We start from the raw sequence: 16125 nt of genomic DNA on the forward strand, positions 1-16125 counted from the left end.
TCCTCTGATGCTGCTTGGCCTGCTGTGTTCATCCAGCTCTACACCTTAATATTAAGGGGGTATCTGTTAACACATTTCAATTGACATTCACTGCCATAGATTTCAATGGCATTGAATTTTCAACAAGTATGTTATGGGTGTCTAATGCAATGCTGTCTGATTTGTGCCATTGCTCAAGGATAAATTATACCTGAATTTTTTTGTAGACAAAGGAACTAAAGGACTAATTGTTAGGAATGCCCACAAAAAGGATTACATTAAAAAGTTAGTTTTTTTCTATAAGATATCTTCTAACATGTGACGGATCTCTACATTCTGCTTTTAATTACACATTCAGTTTGAATGCTATTAGAGTTCTGGCAGAAAAGGAAAAGATGGAATCTTTCAGGCTTCATGAAAAAACACTCCATCAATCCAATATTAACTTTCGGGGTGGATTTATAAAGTTTCCAGATCAGATCAGTTAATTTCAGATTATGTTTTCACCTTGTATCAAATCAATCTCCAAGTATAAACCTTATTTAATTTTTTAAATATAAAAATAACTTGCCCTATGTCTTTTTTTTTCTGAAATCAATGAGCATATCTTAAATCAGAGAGGGTCTGTTGCATGATTATGGAACTGTGAATTTTATTTCTTGCGTATCTAGTTTAAATCTGCATCTGTATATTATCTGCTCTTTTCCAAAATCAGAACTTTGACATTTCGCACTGCAAATTCCGACTTATTGCTCTAAACTCAATTGCCCTTCCAGCAAGTGACCTAAATAGTCTTGAATGCTGCTTGCGTTAGTCCTGGTTAAAGCACACACTATAATAGCTTTAAAATTTGTTTTCTATTATCTTTCAAATTTGTTTATTGGCTAACTTTATTCAGGCAATTGTGTAGTTCCACTGAACTTATAGATTACTGGTCTAGGGAACATATGAATGTATGCAGTGTCCCTCTCCCTTATTTCTCCTTATTTTCTCAATGCTTTTCCTCAAGTTTGCAGCATTTTCAAACTTACTAAAATACTCTACAAGGGATATAAAGAAGATATAACAAACAATTAAGTTAGCAGCAATTATCATTGAATTATTGTAGTTGATACAATGGCCTGATGTGTCATGATGGAGTCATGGTCCAGGGGAAGATATGAGGAGGTATCTGAGAGCTGGCGCTCAGCCTCTGTAATGTAGAGGCCAGTACGCCAGACTCCAACAGCACCACCCTTAATAACAAGTCTTAATAACAAAGTCAGGGTTAGATCTAAGTGCACGGAGTGCAGTCAGTTCAGCGGGAGATAGGTTGGATTGGGTTGGGGGTGGAAGAGAAATTGAGGTTACCAACGTCTAGTCGACAGTTCTTGATGAACAGATTGAGTGCAGGTAAGAGGCCAAAGGGAGGGGTCCAGGTATCAGCGTGGAGGCAGTGGTGGTGGTGGTAGAGATGGTGGTGCTTGGAGTGGGGGAATCAATGGTTGACATGAGGTTAGTGATTGTACTTGATAGAATGGCCTGATGTACCATGGTGGGGTCATAGTCCTGGGGAAGATAGTAGGTGGTATCTGAGAGCTGGTGCTCAGCCTCTGTATCAGTTCTGAGGAATGTTCAGTGGACCCGAAACATTAACTCTGATTTCTCTTCACAGATGCTGTCAGACCTGCTGAGCTTATCCATCAACTTCTGTTTTTGTTTTTGACTATCAAGGTGTAAGCTTTATTGCAACTTTACAAATTGCTAATAAACATAATATACTAGATTTGACTAGATTTAAGCATATTAAGTGGCATTCTCTATTCCATAATCATTACAAATAATGGATACCTGATCGAAGAAGAGAATGTGCATTTTTTTTTGTGAAAACAAGATCTTACATTATGGCTTGATAAACCAATAGCTCAGTGGTTAGCATTGCTGCCCGGGTTCAATTCCAGCCTCAGGCAATGGCGTGTGGAGTTTGCACTTTCCCCTGACTTTCCTCCAGGTGCTCAGATTTTCTCCACAGTCCAAAGAAGTGCAGGTTAGGTGGACTGACCACACTACAAATTGCCCCCTTGCGTCCAGGAATGTGCAGGTTAGGTGGGTTAGCCATGGTAAAAATCCCATGCAGGGTTATGGGGATAGGTCTTGGTGGGACGTTCTTTGGAGGGTCAGGACAGACTTGATGGACTGAAAGGCCTCTTTCCGCACTATAGAGTTTCTGTGATTCTCTTAAACCATTATTGCTTTTCCCACTAAAACCATTTATAATAAGAAAACAAGAGACACACCTCATCCCTGTAGAGGGGACTAGTGTAGTACATGATGTCCATAGCACTGCTATTTAACATATCACGAAGTCCACGTACTTTATCTGGGGTAATGGATTCAACAGTATCTAGAAATAAAAATAGAAAAAGGCTCCTTCTTATTAATTAAGCAATACAATATTTGAAAATAAAAACTCTGCAAGGACAATTTACCCAAACACTGATTCCAGAGATTTAAGATTTCACGTCTGAATCACGTTCCCACAGCTATTACTTGTATTGACTGTTTCTAGCACTTGGTCTTATTGATCACTCTTTTTGTATGATGCTAGAGTTCAGTGCTAACAAATGATTTCAACTTAGAGAGAGGGAGAAGGGGTGAACCACAGCAAACCCAGTATTCTTCTCATGTGGCATCCATACACACTTCCAACAAATTGACAGCTGGTGTGGAGCTTTCACTGTATTTTCTCTTGCTGCCCAGAGATTTCAATGCTAATTCTAGATCCCCAAAAATATCCTCATTTATAGATCACCTCACTCAGGACAATGTAAAACAGCTCTTTCTTGGTCTGAAAACCTCAGTACTACAGCAGTGTTTACTATTGTGCTAACAGAGCTTACCATACTTTAAGATGGCCGTTCCCCTTTAAACATTTTCTCTTGTAAGGTTTGAGCAAATATGTAGTCAGTAACTCAATGAAAAACAATTTGATCAATTAAATAATAAAGATACAACTTTAAGGAACAATGTTGTTTACAAAAGAATAGAATGCTTATTAATTTATACTGGTGTTCAATTACCCCCATTTTTTCATTGCTTGAAGATTATTTTTGACTTAAAAATAAGATTGCTTCTAATATCAAAATTCATGGGAAATATGGTCCAAAAATGCCAAGCCAAAGACTTCCTAGGTGTTAGTCATAGCAGCATGAAAGCATTTGGTTTGAGCCTGGCATGGTGAAAGTAGGATTGCAGTTCACCAGTGTACCAAAATTGTTGATGGGATTGTATGAAATGTAAGTGGGAAAGAGGATGAGTGGACATGAGTTGGCTGGAAGAGTTAAACTGAATACAAAGACAATTAATAGAAAACTAATAAAATTAAACTTATACAGCAATTTAATGAAAAAGATAATCCTAAGCCAAATGACTAACAATGATTTTGTTGCTCCCAGGCAAGTACATTCTGATTGCATTATTCCCTATTTTGTGTATACCAGCATCAGTAAGATTTGTGGAAGATGTTGTCAGAAAGGAAAGACAGCTAGAATAACAGTAGAAATTCCTTTTAGTAACAGCAAATTATTGCAAATACTGGAAATTTGACAAAAAGAAAAAAATGCTGGAAACACTGTTGATTTGGCAGTATTTGTCCATGAAGAAAGTTTAAAATTTCAGATTCTGATGAAGTTATTGGCCTGAAAGTTTATGCCAGATGTTCGCTATTGAATCTAGTAGCTTGAGTTGGGAAATTTCTTGACTTGTCAGACCTGAGTAAAAATGGCCCTGACATACAATTTTCACTCTAGAAAAGGTGGTGATGACATAGTGTCTGACCAGTCCATCCCCAAAGCTGACTGGAGGAGATGGCTATGGGAACAGGTAGGCTGGTTAAGGTGGGCAAGTTAGAAAGCCAGGCTTGGTCCTCTGTCATGGCTGTTTTAAAAGCTTTGATGCCATCTAGCTCTTGTATTCCCACTCACTACTCCCTACGATTCCTCACTTAGTACAAAGTATCAATCAGATAATTACGATGGTAAGTCTTGAAATGCAAAAGAAGTTGTTCCTTCAAACCATAAAAATGTTCGATACAGCAATTCAAAGTATCAATAACAGTTTTCCCTCTCTTCACATCTCTGTCTTTTCAGCAAGGTTGTGACAAAATGGAACAAAAGAAGAATAACTTATCATAACCTCTCAACGATGCCAATCAAAGCCAACACTCCATGTGTCAAAGCAGAATTCCTGCCCAGAAATCAGAGAATGGGGAGATATGGAAAAGGTCTCTGAAACTTTGGGTGCAAAAGTTTCCTGAATCCACACCATGGTTCAGAAGCTGACCCAACTACACAAATATAATGGGGAGTACCCCTGTATTTGGAGCCTGTTGAGGCAGGTTACTGGGATCCCTACTCAATGCTGGCACCAGGATTGGAGGCAGGAATCCTAGAATCAAGTCCCACCCATCATTTGTCCCACCTGCTTCAGAGTTGGCCTGGCTCAGTGAAAGCTATCTTTCTTCTCTGCCCAAATGATGTCAGATCTGCTCAGCATTTCAAAAACCTGGTTTTCTTTAAACAGTGCCAAATAATGCTTCATGATTATTTAAACCCAAGAAGTCAGAGATGTAGAATCATAGAGTCATATGGTAAGAAAACAGACCCCTTCAGTCCAAACCATGCGTGCCAGCCAGACAACGCAATGTGACCTAGTCCTATTTGCCAGCATTTGGCCCATGTCCTTCTAAATCCAGATGCCTTTTAAATGTTGTAATTGTACGCGTCTCCACCACTTCCTCTGGATATTTGTCCCGTACACACACCACCCTCTGTGTGAAAAAGGTCTCCCGCAAGTCCTTTTTAAAATCCTTCCCCTCACACCTTAAAACCCTTCCCCTCTAGACTCCCTCACCCTAGATAAAAGACCTTGGCTATTCACCCTATCCATGGCCCTCATGATTTTATAAACCTTTATAAGGTCACCCCTGTCTTTGATGCTCAAGGGAAAATAGCCCCAGCCTATTCAGCCTCTCTCTATAGCTCAAACCATCCTCTTGGCTCAATTCTCCGCTGAGTCTGAAATTTGTAAATCTAGAAAATGACGGGTTTTGTTTCTTTTTAAAACTTTGCAAACTCTCTCCTAATACCATTAGTAGATTTAGATTTCAATACTATCCAGTTTAATGATCTATGATTGCAAGTAGTAAAATCATATACATGTTCCATGTCAACACACTTCTATAAAATTCCATTATCCAAGTGGTACCCTTGTTTACATTTAATTACCCCCATCCAGGCATAGGTTCGACCTCCACTCCACAGGCAGAAACTCAACATATTCCAAATTTGTGGCATAAGGAAAGTGCTTTTCTTCAACCTTCCTTGCAGCTTCTCTCATCCTATCAAGTAGGAAAGAAATAAGCTTGTGTGAGGGTGTAATAAGTGTCAGGACTAAAACAGATCATGTTGCAATAAATATAAAATAAGACCTGGGGATGCTGGAGACCTGAAACACAAATTGCTGGAGAAACTCAACAGCTCTGGCAGCATCTGTGGGAAGGAAGCAGTATTAGCATTTAGAGTACGGTGACTCTTCATCAGAGTTGTGTCACCGGACTCAATGATAATGCTGCTTGCTTCCTTGGATGCTGCCAGACCTGCTGAGTTTATCTAGCAATTTCATAGAATGCTGCAACTGCAGTTACTAACTTTTAACCTTTGTTAGGTTTAAGCAAAAATAGCTGAATTGCATGGTATTGAATACTATTCCTTCAACATTCATTTAACAACACTATAAAAAAAAACTATAAAGAAAATTTCAAATGCAGCATACAAGTTATGTTCCAATTGATTATTAATTCCGTGAAAATTTGACTGAAGTTCCTTCAGGGTGATTATTTAACAGCCAATAATCTCATTTTACAAAAAAATCTTGTGCAACTGTGTTTGATTTAATTTTGGTTTCCTACAAGCAAAGTTATGCTCAAATATTGTTTGCAGAAAATATACACTACAGTATATTAATTCAGATTAATACTTGAGTCCAGAAATAAACTTATTGCAAACTAAACTTTCAGTTACAATCCTTCACAGAGATCCAGTGTGAGAAATAAATTGTCCTTCCATTGTCAATGTCTGCCTATGTTTTTCCCTTAAATACTTCGAGCAACTTGAGGTGCCATTCTGTTCAGTTTGGAATGAATGTGGTCCAGGCTATCAAATTACTAAAAGAAAAAAAATACACAATTTTCTCTTGCAAAAGACAATCCTGAGTGGCTACTAAATCTGGAATCATTCAGAGTCATAGAATCCTGACTGTGTGGAAGCAGGCCATTCGGCCCATCGAGCCCACATCAGCCCTCCAAAGAGCATCACAGACAGAACCACCCACCCCCTAACCCCCGCCAACCCACCCTTTCCCTGTAACCCTGGCAAATCCACCTAACTTGCACATCTTTGGTCTGCAGAAGGAAACTCACGCAGGCACAGGGAGAACATGGAGAAATAGACAGGTGCCCGGGGCTGGAATTGAACCTAGGGCTCTGGCACCGTGAGGCAGTTGTGCCAACCACTGAGCCACCGTGCCTCCCCTACTAACCAAGAAATCTTGAAGTAACCAAGAAAAATGCAGTTTTTAATTACCTGTTTTTGTGTGCTTCGGAAGAAGGTCTGAATGTATTTCAATGAAAGCCCGTTTCAGTTTCAAAGCCAACTACAGAACCATGAGTTTTAAAGCCTGTGATAGCTATGGCAGATTTCCTCCCCTAAAAAGGAAATTAATGAACCCAATGGGTTTTATGACAATTGATGATGGATGCCATGATCACTGCAACTAGCTTTATCTTCCAGATTTATTAGTGGAATTTAAATTCCATCTGTCTTGGTGTTATCTCCAGAATGTCAGCTTTGGCCTCTGCTAATGTCACCAGCCTAGAAATGTATTGTGCCATCACCATGCTCTAAAGTTAGCAAGTACACTGGACTGCTTTCTGTAAGTAGACTGCTGTTTAAAATTTACATTAAGTGAAAAAGGATGTGGCTTATTGTGTCTTTTTTTTGTTTGCTCACCTGTTTCATACAAATAAACTATTTGCTGGTCAAAAGGCACATTAAATAATACAACAGCATATATCCAATTCACCTCTGAATGTGTTCTGGAGTTCCTGAGGGTAAACTAAGCAAAGTTTAAAGAAGAGTTCTCTTTCACAATTTCTGGGTCATGCTACAATCCACCTAGATACTGGGCTTACTCCAATTGTAGGAACCATACGTTTCATTTATATTTTAGTAATTGGTGAGAATAAGACAGAGAAAATGACAAGTATATCCCAAAAGCACAATGTGAATTAACACATCTTTCTTTATCTTTGTAACTAATAGTCTGCATTTTTCTGATGTGAGTGAACTTATAAATCAAGAACTTTTGTTGGGATCTCTTGACATGAGCAATGTTCAAGGCAGATTGGACTGTGTTTTCAGTTGTACAAAGTAGTATGATAGAACCAGAGTGAAAAATGAAATAATTGCAAAGTAACCACAACGTCTTAGCATAACAGCTGATACACTAAATGGATGCCATCAACTTCTCAGAAAAGATATGTGTTTCTGAAAACAGGGAGGTACTTTGCAGCATAAAGATTACTTTAATGGGGCCTAATCAGAGATATCCCAGGCTAATTGATCCAAACATTCCTGTCATGGAGAAAATCTGAGATCCATCCCTTACTAAATCTTGCATATTTTCCTCAGAGGCTTTATCAAAAATCAACACAAAATATCTCTGACAAAACTATGTACCATAATATATAATGTTCTATAACGTTGGCACGCTGAACATTTGGCAACATTGATTGCATTAAACAACTAATGTACAAGGATTGTTTTAGTAAACTGCTTAACTAGATTGAAGTGCTAGGAGACTAATCATTTACTGGGTAAGTCTATAAAATTTGGACCTAAAACCACACTGGTAAAATACTTGATAAAGTGCAAAGATAGCACTACAATCTATAGTGGTATGGATAGGGTTATAGAAACAGATCACTGACCCCTAACAAGTACACAGCAACATCTACGCTCCACTCAAACCTTCCCTCATCTATATCTACAATTGAAATCGTCTATATTCCCTTCTTGCTCATATGCTTTCCCCAAAGCTGATCTGTACTACTTGCTTCAACGATGTTCTATGGCAGCAAGTTTCACATTCTTACCACTATGGTGAAGTTTCTTTAGAATTCCCATTTCCCTATTAGAATCCTTGGTGACACTTGTATCGATGGCCTTCAATGCATCATATTGTCGCTGCATCAACCCTATCAAAACCTTTCATAATTTTAAACACCTGTACTTAGTCTTTTTCTTTCAAGGGAAAAGATATACAGCCTGCCAATCTGTTCCTGTGTTGTGGTCAGAGGGCATATAGGAGAAATCCTAAAGAAAACATTTTCTTCTCTTGCAATTGCTTCTATATTTTTGCATTTAAACTGATTATTTCCTAAGTGGCTGAGGTTGATCCCATGATCAGAAACTTCTGGAAATATGAACACACTTCATTGCTTAGACATTTCAGCTAAAGCTAACACAAAGCACTTGCAGTCAAGCCTCCAGTCAGCTCTGGATAAAGGAAAACATCAAATTGCACTACATTAAAATGGACTCTACTGCTTTTCAGTGACCTCCTCACTATACAATCAATCCTCTGGAGGAAGGCAAAGCTACACTGTTAGCTTAAAGTCCATCCAATTAGACCACTGAGATGGGTCATCTGAAAGGCCTTTCTTTGTCACACTGACGGAAATAGGAGCATGTTGAATTGCTTACAGATGCAATTACCTAGGTTCGAATCCCACCTCAGTAAATATTAGAATTTGAATTCAACAAAAAAAATCTCGAATTAGGAATCTACCATCACCTATGAAACCATTGTCAATTGTCAGAAAAATGCAACTGGTTCCCTCAAGTTTGTTCAGGGAAGAAATCTGGCATCTTCACCTGGTTTGGCTACATGTGACTCCAGACCCATAGAAACATTGTTGACTCTCAACTGCCTTCTATAATGGCCTAACAAGCCACTCAGTGTGCCAATCATTACGAAGTCACAACAAAGAAATGAAATTGGACAGACCACCCAGCATCAATGTAAGCAATAGAAAAGACAATGGAAGAAACAGCCCCGTTGACCCTGCAAAATCCTCCTTATTAACATCTGGGGCTAGTGCCAAAACTGGGAGAGAGTCATCTCTCAAACTAGTCGACATTGTCATACTCACAGAATCATACCAAACAGACAATGTCCCAGACACCACCATCACCATCCCTGGTTATGTCTCATCCAACCAGCAGGGCAGACCCAGTGGCAGTGGTGTACAGTCGGGAGGGAGTTGCCCTCAGAGTCCTCAACATTTAATTCAAGCCCCATGAAGTCTCATGGCTTCAGTTTAAACATGAGCAAGGAAACCTCCTGCTGGTTACCACGTATTGTCCTCCCTCAGCTGATGAATCAGTACTCCTCCATGTGGAACAACACTTGGAGGAAGCACTGACAAGGGTGCAAAATGTACTCTGGATCGGGGATTTCAATGTCCACCACAATGTGACTTGGCAGTAGCACTAATGATTGAGTTTAGGTCCTAAGGACATAACTGCTAGATTGGGTCTACAGTAGGTGGTGAGGGAACCAATAAAAAGGAAAAACATATTTTTCCTCATCCTTACCAATTTGCAGGCTGTAGATCCATCTATACAAGACCACTTAACAGTCCTTGTAGAGGCAAAGTCCTGTCTTCACAATGGGAATACCCTTCATCGTGTGTGTAACATTATCACTGTGCTAAATGGGACAGACTTCAGACAGACCTGTAAACTCAAGCCTGGCGATCCATGAGATGCTGAGGGCCATTAGCAGCAGCACTGTACCCTAACACAATCTGCAACCTCATGGACCGGCATATGCCCCACCCAACTATTAGCATGAATTAGCTGAAAATGATTGTGGTTGTTGGAGGTCAGTCATCTCTGCAGGAATTCCTCAGGGCTGTGTCCTAGGTGCAACCATTTTCAGCTACCAATCAACAACCTTCCCTTCACCATAAAGTCTGAAGTGAGGATTTTCGCCAGTGATTGGTACTGAACATTGTGCATTAGTCTCTCAGGAGTCACAAAATAAAGCAGTCCATGTTCAAATGCAACAAGATCTGGTCAATATCCAGGCTTGGCCTGAGAAGTGGCAAGTCACATTCATGCCAAGCAATGAATATCTAAGAGACAATGTGACAAGTGCCTCTTGTCATTCAACTGTGCTACCTTCACCAAATTCCCCCACTATCAACATGATTGGGAATTACCAGTGACCAGAAACAGATCTGGATTTGCCACAAACACAGTGGCTACAAGAGCAGGTCACAGGCTAGGAATACTGCAGTGAGTAACTCACCTCCTGACTCGCCAAAACCTGCTCCATCTACAAGGCACAAGTCAGGAATGTGATGGAATACTCCCCACTTGCCCGGATTGGTGAAGCACCAACAATACTCCAGAAGCTTGACACCATCCAGGACAAAGCAGCCCGCTTGATTGGCACCTCAGCCAAAAGCATCCACTCCCTCCACCACTGATGCTCAATAGCAGCTCTGTGTACAATCTACAAGATGCACTGCAGAAATTCAAAAGATCCTTAAACAGCACCTTCCAAACACACAACCATGTTAATCTAGAATGACAAAGGCAACAAATACATGGGAACACCACCACCTGCAAGCTCCCCTCCAAGCCACTCACCAACCTGACATGGAAATATATCGTTGTTCCTTCACTATCGCTGGGTCAAAATCCCTCCTCTAAGGGCATTGAAGGTCAACACAGAGTAGGTGAATTGCAGAGATTCAAGAAGCTAGGTCACCAAAAATTTTGGGGATATATTAAAATCAAAATATATCCCAAAAATACAGGGCCCAGTGAGTGAGGAACTGAAGGAAATCAGTATTACTAACGAAGTGGTGCGAAGGAAACTAATGGGATTAAAGGTTGACAAAAACCCCAGGGCCCGATAATCTACATCCCGGAATACATCAGGAAGTGACCCTAGAAATAGCGGGCAAGATTCTATAACCTCTGGAACAGTTTCCATGGATTGGCAGATAGCGAGTACAAAAAATGGAGGTGCAGAGAAAACAGGAATTACAGACCAGTTAGCCTGACATCGGTAGTGGGAAAATTGACAGCATCCATTATAGATGATAATAATAGCAAAACACTTAGAAAACAGACAGGATTGGACAGTCAGAATGAATTTACGAAAGGGAAATCATGCTTGACAACCTACCTTGAAAGGATGTAATTAGTAGAGTTGGTAAGGGGGCACGTGGTTTACTTGGACTTTCAGAAGGCTTTCAATAAGATCTCACGTAAAATTTAAGCATTTGAGATTTGGGATAGTATACTAACGGAGTACTAGTTGGCAGCCAGACTACAACAAGTAGATATAAGCAGATTTTTTTCTGAAAGGCAGACAGTGACAAGTGATGTACAGTAAGCTTGGACACCAGTCACTTACAATATGTATTAATGATTTAGATGAGGGAACTAAATGTAACACCTCCAAGTTTCCAGATGACACATTGCTGAGTGGGAGGATAAACTGAACAGGATGCTTCAGTGTCATTTGGACAAGTTTAGTGAGTTAGCAAATACATGGTAGATGACAATATAAGGTGGAAAAATGTAAGATTCATTTTGCAAAATTATTCACATCACATTAATGGACAGGCATTGATTATGATAGAGGACGAATTGTGTGTTCCATTTTGAACTGTTGTGTAGTGTTAGTAAAAAGGAGGCAGATTATTATCTGAATGGCATTAGGTTAGGAAAGGACAAAGTTCTTCATTACCTGGGTGTCCATGTACACCAGTCACCAAAAATAATCAGGCAGGTGCAGCAGGCGTTGAAGGCAAATGATACAACACTCTTCATAGTAAGAGGATTCGAGTACAGGAGCATCATCCGACTTGCTGCATGAGACCATACCTGGAGTACTTCATGCAGTCTTGGTTCCCTTATCTGAGAAAGGATACTCTGGCTACAGAGGGAGCACAACAAAAGTTTAACAGACTGATTCCTGGGATGGCAGGATTGATGTGTGAAGAGAGATCAGTTAGGACTATATTCACTGGGTGTTCAGAAGAATGAGAAGGGATCTCACAAAGTATAAAATTCCAACATAATTAGACAAGGTAAACAGAGGAAGGATGTTGCTAATGACTGGGGAGTCTAGAACCAGGCGTCCCAGTTCAAGGATATAGGATAGGCCTTTTAGGCCTGAAATGAGGAGAAATTTCTTCACCCAGAGAATGATGAGCCTATGAAATTCTCTGCCACAGGCAGCTATTGAGGCAAAATCATTCAATGTTTAAGGAGTAAGATATAGTTCTTAGGGTTAAAGGGACCAGAGGATATAGTTTAGAAAGTGGGAACAGTGTACTGAGTTGGATGACCAGCCACGATCATTTGAATGGCATGATTCCATGAAGGGTCGAATGACATACTTCTGCATCCAATTTCTACGCTTCTATTATTTCCAAATTTTAAAACAGTGTTCACTAGTTCTGGATTCATCTGGAATAAGACACATCCTTTCCACACAGACTATTCAGGATCTTATATACTCTGATTTAGTAAGTGCTCAGTCTTTTAAGCTCCAGGGAGACCAGCCCAGTCCATCTAAGCCTCTCATTCCAGGTATCAGTCTAGCAAACCTTCTCTGAACCTTCTGCAATTCACACTACTACACCGTACATCAGTACTCCATGCTAGTCTTAAGTGGATAGAAAAACATAGATAAAACAAAAAAAGGTAGTTCTCTTCAGAATTTACTGAGGATGTACACGGACAATATGAACAGAAGCAGAGTCTAGAGAATGAAGTCTAAGATACCACCAAGACCAATATAAAACATGCCATTCATTTCCTAAAGTAGAACTTTTAGGTTCTTAACTGATCAGCAAGTGCATGACAAGCTCAAGGTCTCCAAGGTTCATGAGGTTCTGCAGATTCCGTACTTCTGCTTTATAAAGAATCCCACCTACACAGAAACAGCAGATTCCAGAAGGTATGACAATACAGAAAGAAGACAGTGAAAGTGAAGCAATAATGCCTAAAACAGAAATGTAGTCTGGAAAAGGCGCTGGTACAAAATATATATTTGGTTAAAGACCTTAAATGTGACTTTCAGAAATTCTCCTTTGCATATGTACTAAATACAGTGGTTCAAAACAGACAGTCAATTCTTCCTCCATAAATCAATGCTAATCTATTAATGTGATGTAGAATAATTTTGCACAATGACAAAACATACAAATTAAGCATGCAAAACACTGAATTGAATAATATATGAATCATGTTTTGCTATTGTGTTCAAGATTCAGTTGCATATTTAATCCACCATTTTTTAAAAGAAATGCAAAGGTATGTGGAAAGAACAAATACATTGGCTATTTTTAAAGTGGAGGTAAATGGATTCTTTTTAAGCAAGAGAATCAAACGTTGTCGGGATAGGTAGGAACGTGGGTTTCTGATGGCCTTCCCAGGTACTTTGGGGATAGTGAAAGCTTCAGTATGCCAAATTATGCTCTTTCCTCCATGAGTCTTGGCAGACAATTTACCATGCTTAACATGGTAATATTCAATTCAAAGGCATTTCTTCCTTCTTGTAAATAGCTAGCTTTCCTTTCCAGTACTCTTCCAGGCACTAAACTGGTAAAATTCAACGGTCACAGAAGATTTAGGAAATTAGAACTGCCCTGTTCTCTTTGAACTAAAATGCAGACTTTCATGCCAGAGTCAAGCAGCAATATTGTCTAAATCAAACTAGTAGCATTGCCTTGGGTAAAAAATATCCTAGCAAACCAGAATTTAGTGATGGACACCAATAGCAATTTCTGGGCTCTTCCCTGCTATGTTGATGCTCTGGGAAGCACTGGCATAGTGGTAATTAGTGATTCAGGTACCTAGTCAAATATGCTGGAGACATGAATTCAAATTCTACCAAGGAAACTGGTGAAATTTACATTCAGTCAATAAATCTGGTTTTGAAAGCTGGTCTCATGAACATAAAACTACCATTGGGTTATTACAAAGATCCATCTGGTTCACTAATGTCCTTTACAGCTTCAGAAAAGAATTTAAGTTACAGTACTGCACACTTTTAGTACTAGCACAAACTAAATTTAACATTTTAACCATGTTATACAAAATTGTGTATTATTCCATTAGTTTTATATATCAATGGATTTTTGTCTATATGTTTCAAATATAGTTTGAGTTTCAAGTATCTCCAGATTCTCTCACAATATTCCAACATGTTACAGCTACTTCACAGCCAGTAAGTAAGGTTAATAAATCAATGCTGCTTTTTTAAAAAAACTTAAATCTTCATTTTAGAAGCTTTAATCTACTCTAAAGCAAGAATGAATGACTAATTTATCATAACTGCTTCTGGATCGGTTACTAAAATAAGCAATGCACATGCATTTTCACAATTACTCTTTTCTGCAGTTCACAAGGACAATCAAACAATTCTTTTCACTGAAGTGGACATTTCTCAAGCCAAATGACGCGTAAATATCAAGTGCTGAAACTCTTGAGTTTAAAAAAAAGTTCAGTGGAAGTTATAAATATCAGTTAATTGCTGGAGTAAAATTGCAACTCTACACCAGTGCAAGATTTAAAAACCTCTAGGAGCTACAAGTCGGTTATTGTGACAAGCAAAGTTCCACATTGATACTGCTTGAGATATATGCATTTGACTCCAGACCAAGAGAAGCGTGGCTGACTCATAACTGCCCTCTGGGCAATAAGGGATACACAATGAATGCTGGTCTAGCCAGCAACACCCGCAACCCATGAATGAAAAAAAGGGTTCGGCTGCATCTGTGGAGACACAAACAGAATGAATATTTTGAGACCAATATAACTCTTCATCAGAACTCCAGTTCAAGGTGGGCAGGAAATGAAATTTCATGGAGAGTGAAGCTAGTTGCAGAGCTGTAGACAATAGGCTTGTATCTTTCCAGTATTTCACTAAAGGAAATTGCAACTCCCCTAAGACTGTCTCAGAATGCACTCTGAAAGTGTGTCAGTCAGAATGAACACTAATACAGTAAAAGTAATGCAAACTCAAAGAAAAGTAAAACTTGAAGAAACATCAAGAAAAAAGTGAATCAAGCGTAAGAAAATAAATGAGGAAGAAATTCAAGCGTAAAAAGCAAGGAAATAATGAATAAATGCAAATAATTCTGGGTGCGAATTATCCCTTATCCTATAGTTATAGTTTACCTTTTCATGCTTTCTTATCATGTATGCCACAAAGCAGTTTCTCATTGATCTCCTTTCAGGACTAAATGCTTCAAGGTTTTTTTCACCCCTCAGATGCTCAGGGTCAGTCTTCACTTTGAAAGCTTTAGAGTTTTCCTAGACAGTTACTGAGCAGAAACGGACACAGGTCTTGTGTGACCATCTTCCCCACTTGCATGTAAGGCTTCAATTCACTTACACTTAATTGCATTTTCTATTGTTCCATCCACTTAATTTCAGAAAATGAGTTTGATGAGCTTCTGGCAGCTTTCTCATTCCACCTTCTATTTTCATGTGTGATCACTGCCTGGATTTTAGTTCCCAGGTTGGATGTGCGAATTCTGGAGAATTCACGGCTCAGAGAAGCGAATTGTTAAAAATGGCTGCCCACAGTACCGATTTTCAGTCAGGAGGAGCCCACATCAGATTTTGGGAAAAGTGAACGTATAAGAACCATGGAGGCCACTGGGTGTGGAGGCAGACTGGTGAAATCAGAGATAGTAGGAACTGCAGATGCTGGAGAATCCGAGACAACAAGGTGCAGGGCTGGATGAACACAGCAGGCCAAGCAGCATCATAGGAGCAGAGAGGCTGACGTTTCGGGCCTAGACCCTTCATCAGAAAAGGGGGAGGGGAAGGGGGTTTTGAAATAAATAGGGAGAGAGTGGGAGGCGGATAGAAGAGGGATAGAGGAGAGGATAGGTGGAGAGGAAACAAACAGGTCGAAGAGGCGGGGATGGGGCCAGGAAAGGTGAGTGTAGGTAGGGAGTTAGGAAGGGGATAGGTCAGTCCAGGGAGGACGGACAGGTCAAGGGGG

The 16125-nt window shown here is 39.6% G+C and overlaps 1 protein-coding gene across 1 annotated transcript in view; it reads right to left on the reverse strand.

The window, feature by feature from the left end:
* Positions 1-16125, reverse strand: part of LOC109919087 (phospholipase DDHD1) — a 74459-nt gene that overhangs the window by 17281 nt on the left and 41053 nt on the right. The window contains exons 5-6 of the mRNA XM_048600246.1: positions 5244-5356; positions 2256-2362 (exon numbers count right to left, since the gene is read on the reverse strand). Of these exons, the coding sequence (XP_048456203.1) occupies positions 2256-2362; positions 5244-5356 (220 nt within the window). The remainder of the gene's footprint in view (positions 1-2255; positions 2363-5243; positions 5357-16125) is intronic.

Source organism: Rhincodon typus, chromosome 8 (assembly GCF_021869965.1).
Source record: "Rhincodon typus isolate 14 chromosome 8, sRhiTyp1.1, whole genome shotgun sequence".
Classification (NCBI taxonomy): domain Eukaryota; kingdom Metazoa; phylum Chordata; class Chondrichthyes; order Orectolobiformes; family Rhincodontidae; genus Rhincodon; species Rhincodon typus.